The sequence below is a fragment of the Octodon degus genome, unplaced genomic scaffold (assembly GCF_000260255.1).
Source record: "Octodon degus isolate 3935 unplaced genomic scaffold, OctDeg1.0 scaffold00156, whole genome shotgun sequence".
In the NCBI taxonomy this organism is placed as follows: domain Eukaryota; kingdom Metazoa; phylum Chordata; class Mammalia; order Rodentia; family Octodontidae; genus Octodon; species Octodon degus.
The window spans coordinates 6,397,785-6,405,341 of NW_004524732.1; the positions used below are offsets into that span (position 1 = coordinate 6,397,785).

At 46.4% G+C, this 7,557-nt stretch overlaps 1 protein-coding gene across 2 annotated transcripts in view; it reads left to right on the forward strand.

Annotated features, from left to right (window-relative positions):
- Positions 1–1,098: 1,098 nt before the first annotated feature.
- The window catches only part of Wbp2nl (WBP2 N-terminal like), a 43,345-nt gene continuing 36,886 nt past the window's right edge, over positions 1,099–7,557 (forward strand). For both annotated transcript variants that reach the window (XR_002818343.1, XM_004642608.2), the window contains exon 1: positions 1,099–1,160. Coding sequence is in view for 1 of the 2 variants with exons in the window: in XM_004642608.2 (XP_004642665.1) it covers positions 1,099–1,160 (62 nt within the window). In the remaining variant the exon portion in view is untranslated. The remainder of the gene's footprint in view (positions 1,161–7,557) is intronic.

A 7,557-nucleotide genomic window follows, 5' to 3' on the forward strand; every position in this document is an offset into this window, starting at 1 on the left:
TGGGGGTGAAGAAACGGAAGAAGATGAATCAGGAGACTCAGGAACCATTGACGTAAAATGACAGTGGTGACTGGACACTGAGGAGCGAGAGATACTCAGAGAGTTTAGGTGGCCATCAAGTATCACAGCTGAAAGAAACCTAGGTGCTCTTAGTCCAGTGCCATCATACAGATATGGAAACTAAAGTCCAGAGAACATAATCCTCTGGCCCAAGGATAGAGACTAGATATGGTTTCCATGGTATTTTATTTGTTCTTAAAAGTTCTGAAATAAAGATGTTAGAAGGGATGGTCTTTTCACTGGCACATTAAAAAAATGCATTTTGTACATAACAGCATTTTACACTCATGAAATAGAGTAATCAATGAGATGTTAACATCCCTTTAAAGACCTTTTGTGCTATTTGTAAAGCTTGGAGGAAACAGGTCTATGTACAATATTCTGGTCCTCAAAGCAGTCCAGGTACAAAGTATTCCACCAGATTCTCACGATCACTTCTGCAGGAGGCAGGGCAGGTATGATGGCTGTCACACAAAGCTCTCTCATCTTGAAACTGTCCCTCACTCATGGCTGAACGTCCCTTCCCTTTCTTTCCCGGATGCTATGGCACTAGAAAAGCTACTGTGGTTCCAGGCCTTCTCTGATGGTAGAAAATTTTTGCAGACCTTAGCAGAAGCAAGAAACTGTCTTGGCCCCTTTCTCCAAAAGGCAGCCAGTACCTTTCTGCCCAGCGTTCAGGGGGGCGTTGGTAATCCTGGCAGAGGTTGGGGGATGGCTGCTTTTAACTTCCATTCCTGGAGGGATCAACCCATCTATACCTGGGGGCCGGATCAGCCAAGCTGGGGACCGAGGCGGAGACCAGCGGCCCATGCCTCAATCTCTTGGGGGTCTGGGGAAGGAACCAACGCCGCCGGACCCGCCCTCTTTCCCATCAGGGAAGTGCGTGTCTCACCCTTGGCTCCGCCTGTTCCTCTCACGTGACCAGCGACTTGCCCACTCACTGCCCGCCTTTGCGCCATAATCCCCCCCTCCCCTTACGCCCCGCCCAGCGGTGTGGCACAGGCCCCGCCCCTCCCAGCTGAGGGGGCCCAGAGCAAGATGGCAGTGAACCAGAGCCACACCGAGAACCGCAGGGGGGTCGCCATCCCTTATGGTGAAAGGTATCTGAGGGGACTCCCGGCTGTGTCCCAGAGGAGGGAGAAACGGAGGATGGGGTGAGATGGTGGGAGGAGATGCATGGGGCAGCCTTACTGCCTTGCAGGTTCTCAGCCAATCAGGGGCTTTGCCGCCTCTCAGCTCTGCCCCTGACACTTAAAGCCAAGATCCTCCCTGGCTTTGGTGCTTGGGGCTGTGAGGTCCCAGGTGGGAGCATGCGGCCAAGAATGCATGAAGGGTGTGTGCAGGGTACCAGCATGTCGCCTGTAAGGCACTGATACCGCAGGAAAAAAGGTGGGAACCCAGTGGCCATTGCCTGTAGCTGCTCCTTTGGGTTTCAGTGCCACAGTACTTGCTTGCCACTCTGCAGGAGCCCTGCGGTGGGGGACCCAAAAAAGGCCCAAGGAAGTGGAATATGGAGCATTCAGGAAACATCCAGAACTGTTGTGGGCCACTTCTGAGACAAGAGAGAAGGACCTCAAAAGATGATGCTCTTTCTTTTATTTATGTGTGTGTGTGTGTGTGTGTGTGTGTGTCCAGCTCAGCCCACCAGGGGGCGGGGCTGGCTGGCATGTGGTGCTGGGGGATTGAACCACGGTCCCTGTGTCTGCCAAGCTTGTTCCAAGTAGGTGCTTTAGACCACTGAGCCATCTCACCAGCCCCAATGCTCTTTCTTTTTTTTTTTTTGGTGGAACCAGGGATTGAACTTAGGTCCTTGTGCTTGCCAGGCAAGCACTTATTCTACCGAGCCATCTCCCCGGCCCCCAACACTGATTTTTTTTTTTATTTTTTATAATTATTTATTTATACATTTATTTATTGTGTGTGTGGCCAGCTCAGCCCACCAGGGGGCGGGACTGGCTGGCATGTGGTGCTGGGGGATCGAACCACTGTCCCTGTGCTTTGGCAAGCTTGTTCCAAGTAGGTGCTTTAGACCACTGAGCCATCTCTCCAGCCCCCCAATGCTCTTTCTTGATATCCCTCAAAAGATACTTTATTCCACAGTGGCCCCAGGTGTCAGATGCCCCCCACAACCACTCTGGGGATATTTGTTTTGGCTGCAGCAGCCTTTGGAAAAGCATGTGTTTTACATTTTTTGATGGAACTGGGGATTGAACTCGGGCCCTTGTGCTTGCCAGGGAAACACTTATTCTACTGAGCCATCTCCCCAGTTGCAGCAGCCTTTGGTGGTAGAACTAGTTTTGCATTAGAGAATGATGAAGAACAGTGGCGATAAGCCAGGAGTTGCCATTTCTGGTAGCCTGCTGGTCACTGCTAGTTCCAGGAGGCAAGGAGGGCCATTACCACTAAGAGCCGGTAGCTACCAGCATTCAAAGCCCAGGGCTATTAATAGTAAGAGTTATACTTTGCCAGCTCCCGAGTCTTGTATGAATTGAATAAGAACCTTTAGCTAACTCATAACTTTTTGGATGTGGGTGTGGGGAACCCTCTTTAGAGGGTCCTGAAAAAGAAGGCAGACAACCATGATATGTGTCAACAGGCTCAAGAAACAGCACACATTTGATTTTCATCCTGTGTGCAGCTAAGAACCCATGCCAGCTGGTGACACTGCCTGGCCCTTGGAAGTTTTCCTTGGTACCCCAGCCAGAGGTAGATGGCTGCTCATTATTATCATTATTATTACCTGGAGTAGAACTCAGGACCTTGTGCTTGCCAGGTGAGCGCTTGTGCTGCTGAGCTACATCTCTTAGCTGATGACTGCTCATTATTGGGGAAAAAAGAAAAAAAAAAAAAAAAACAGGATTGAAAGAAGAGATGGCAGGAAGAGTGATGCTCTCTCAGCATAGTGGTTTTTTTTTTGTTGTTGTTTGTTTTTTTTTTGTGTTTTTTTTTTGGTGGAACCAGGGATTGAACTCAGGCCCTTGTACTTGCCAGGCAAGAGCTTATTCCACTGAGCCATCTCCCCGGCCCAGCATAGTGGTTTTTTGGTACAGAAAAAACGTGCCATGAAGCTCTTAAACAGAACAGGGTTTGTTTTTGTTTTTGTTTTTGTTTTTTTAACAGAACCAGGGATTGTATTCAGGTCCTTGCGCTTGCCATGGGAGCATTTATTCCACTGAGCCATCTCCCTGACCCTCAGAATGGTGTGGTTGAAGCTAAGAATTTTCAGAAAGAAGGAGCCAGTCTGAAGGCAAAATTTAGCACCTGTCCTGGCTCCCTCCCTTCTTTCTGCACACTCCCTACCTCCTTTTTGCAGTAATTCTCCATCTCCCAGCGTGCACTTCTGAATGATGTTCCTCTTTGTGCTGATTTGCCCTAATTTTTCTTTTCTCCCACTGTTATAGATCCCAAAGGCCTCCTGTGTTCAGAAGTGGGGCTTTTGGAAGTGATTGAACCATGGGGTGATGTAGCTGACTTGCTGGTAGAAGTGGGGTCGGGTCAGAAGTGTCGCAGCGGTGTAACCTGGAAGGGGGCCTCCCTTCCAGGGTTCTCCCTTCTCTTGTAGCTCTCGGCTTGGCATGTTGTGAATCGCTGTAAACATGAGCCCAAATGAGCCTCTCCTCCTGGAAGTTTTGGGTGTCAGGTGTTGTGTTTCAACAGTGACAAAGTGCCTGAGACACCCACCTGACAGTGACTTCTCAGGTGCCACACCAATGCAAGTTTGGATGCACTTGTCAGGTGGACCCAAGAGGACATCGCCACATGCTGATGCCGGAGCGTCCTTCCCCCAGGACACTTTCTTGACAGTGTTGTACTAGCTACAGGGCTCTTACATCCCTACTTGTTCCTGATGTGGCTTTGTGCACTTTGATAGATGACTGGTTGCCACTCTGACCGTGACTTCTCCATGTGCCATGAACAAGAGCACTTTAACCCATGTGCCTCTCATTTTGTGTCATGAAGCCATTGTTAATCTGGTGCTTGGGTGCCATCTTACTTGGGTTATGGATCTGTCCCTTTGCTTTGCTGTTTGTGAGTTAGAGGCAGGGAATGATGTGTGCTTTTTAAAAAGTAAATATATTAGAAAACACGGAGTTATCCTTGTGGAGTCCCCTCTATGTTCTTGAATACCTAGTAATAGCATTCACTGTACAGTTAACAGTTCCAATCACTCGTCTAAGAAGTTTGTAGCTAAAACCACTGTAAAACAGAAGGAATATGTTCAGGATCGGATGTTCTGTGCATGCACAGGAGCTTGGTTTGGATTTGAACTTAAGTACGAAGCATTCATTCCTTACTCCAGCTGTTCCTTTAAAAACAAAAGGACCATTTCTCTGCTTTCTTCTAACCAAAAAGGCCCTGTCAGTGCTTTGGCTTCCAGGATAGAAACTAAGGAAATAGCTCGGGGAGGAGATTGGTGCTATTTTGACTTCTTCCTTGAGGACACAATACACACTTGAGAGCTTTATCACAACTTGGCTGTGTTTTGTACAGAAATTTTCTGATCCCAGTTAAGAAGTTGCCAGATTGTAGCCAGACTATAATATAAAATAGGGAAAACACTGCGTTGTATTTTATCCATTATTTAACACTTGTGCAGATAATAGCATATGTGTTACTATAGAAAAGTTTGGGGAAAATGTTATGAACCCCAATTCCAATGTGCAGTAAATTTCACACCTTAGTATGAATCTTTCTATACTTTTTCCTGTAAAAATACACACACTCCCAACTGCTTTGTAACTTGTTCTAATTTACATATATATATATATTGCTTTCTAGTGCCAATAGCTATATCATTAGATCAGTAATTAGTAGTCCAGTATGTGGTAAACTTTTCTCAATCCCCAGTCTGAGATATGTTTTTTTTTTGGTCATGACTACTCTGTCCTGCACCGAACATTTTAAAAACATATTTTTGCCTATCTGTGAAAATGTTTCTTTGGAATATATTTCTAAAAAGGAATTGTAAGGGTCAGAAGATAAAACCTTTTTTTTTGGCGGAACCAGGGATTGAACTCAGGCCCTTGCGCTTGCCAGGGAAGCGCTTATTCCACTGAGCCATCTCCCCAGCCCCTAAGAGACAGGATCTTGCTGTGCAGTTTGGGCTGGCCTTGAGCTATTTGCAGCCCAGGCCAGTCTGGAACTTGCAACAATCCAATCCTCCTGCCTCAGCCTCTCAAGTGCTGGGATTACAGGTGTGCGCCACCATGCCAGGCCTCGTATAACCTTTTTAAAGTGAGTTTTTAAAAATGCTTTGTGTGTGTGCTTACTACTGCATTTATTTTCCTACAGCTGATCTTCCTATAGCTTCACCATTTTGCCCTAAGGTTAAGCACGGGGTCAGAACTGGGTCACTTGGCCCCTTCTCTTCTTGTCTCCTCCCAGTTCAGTGTGCCTGCATCTCTGAATGGCCAGAATTCTCTCTGTCTGCAGCTGGGCTCCACACACTGCAGCCTCAGCACAATCTTCTTCATTGTTTTAGCCTTCTTCCAGAAGACGGGCCTCATCTGCCCTCTGTAGCCGCCCTGCTTCCCATCCTAGTGCCCCTTTCCTTGGGCATACAGGGAATCCCCGCCCTTCTTACACGAGGCCACTTTGGGAGGCTGATGCTTGCCACACTTCTTACAGAAAGTCCTTCGGGTCTTAGGTACGTTGACCATCTTGGTAGTAGCGCTGTCTACGCGATGGAAAGGAGAAGCCCAGCGGTCTAACTCCTCACCGCATGCCGCTTGCGCCTCACAGGAAAGGTTTAAAAAATTATTTAAAAAAAAAACCTGATCTTTTCTGTAAATATGTTAAGCATATTTATTGCAAAAGTATCTTACAAATACCAATTTACATTCTTTGCAGTATCCCCTGGGCCTGTTTCACCATATCCTTCCCAACAGCTCTGTCCGCATTACCTAAGTCCTGTTCCCGTCCTGCCGTCAACCCCTGAGAACAACCTTCCTACTTTCTGTTTCCGTTACTCTGATTGCAAATACTCGTATAAGTGGAATTATACAGTATTTGTCTTTTTGTGGCTGGTTTCTTTAACTCAGCGTACTGTTCTCAAGATCTGTCCAGATAGCAGGCCCGGGACCTCCTTCCTTTGCAAGGCTGTTGCTCCATCGTGTGCGCGCGTGGCTTGCTTATCCATCCACCGGTGGGCACTGGGGTTGCGCACACCTCGCTGCTGTGTGTAGTGCTACAACGAACGTAAGTGTGTATTGCTTTGAATTCACAAGAGTTCCAATGTGTCAGTGTCCTTAAGGATACCTTCTGGGTTTTGTTTGTTTTTTATTGTTGTTTTGTTTTCGTTTTTTGTACCAGGGATCAAACTCAGGAGCTTATGCTTACCAGGCAGGTGCTTTTACCACTAAGCTATCTCCCTGGCCTTGCTTTTCTTTTTTTTTTTTTTTTTTTTTTGTTAATGGTAGCCATATTAATGGTATATCTTATTGTGGCTTTATTTTTGCATTTCTCCAATTAGTGATGTTGAAAATTTTTTTATATGATACTTGTTGGCTTTTCTTTCTTTCTTTCTTTCTTTCTTTCTTTCTTTCTTTCCTTCTTTTTCTTTTTAATAGGGTCTCGGTATGCAGGCCCCGCTGGCCTTGAATTCATGGGTCTCTTCCTACCTCAGCCTAATGAATGCTGGGATTACACAGGCGTGCACCACTATGCCCAGCTCATTGGCCGTTCTTTTATTCATCTCCATCTTTCTAGGAATTTACCCATTTCTTCTAGGTTATTCAATTTGTTGGCATATAATTGTTTGTACTATTGAGAAGTTGGCTGTTCATTGTTTCTCAAAAGACATAATTTTTTGAAGAGAATATGTTTTCCCTATAGAGTGGGCTTGGCACTTTTGTTGAAGACCTCACTGGGCATGGGAGCACACACCTGTAATCCCAGCACTTGGGAGGCTGAGGCAGGAGGACTGCCGCAAGTTCAAGGCCAGCCTGGGATACTGATGGAGACCATTAAAAAGCAGCTCTGAGTAGGATTTAAAATTAATCAATTGGCTTTGTGTGTTTACTTAAAAGTGTGTCTCAGGCCTAGCTGACTTGCTTGGAGAGTGGCAACTGGTGTGCAATAAGTGACCTTCCCCATGCCACTGGTCGCAGTTGAGGTCCACGTTGGTCTGTGATTCTGTGACACCTCAAAGGGCAAGACAAGCCACAGCTGAGGACACCTGGCTCTGACCCCAGCTTGTAAGATAAAGACCGCAGCTGCGGCCACTTGGCTTCTGCTGTAACTGACAGTCTAGACATAAGACAGCTCACTTAAGTGGCAAAGTTTTACTTCTTTTTTTTTTTTAAATTTTATTTATTTATTTATTGTGTGTGTGTGTGTGTGTGTGCCACCAGGGGGCGGGGCTGGCTGGCATGTGGTGCTGGGGAATTGAACTGCGGTCCCTGTGCTTTGCTTGGCTTAGTTTGTTCTAAGTAGGTGCTTTAGACCACTGAGCCATCTCACCAGCCCAAACACAGTATTATGTTTTGTTTTTGTTTT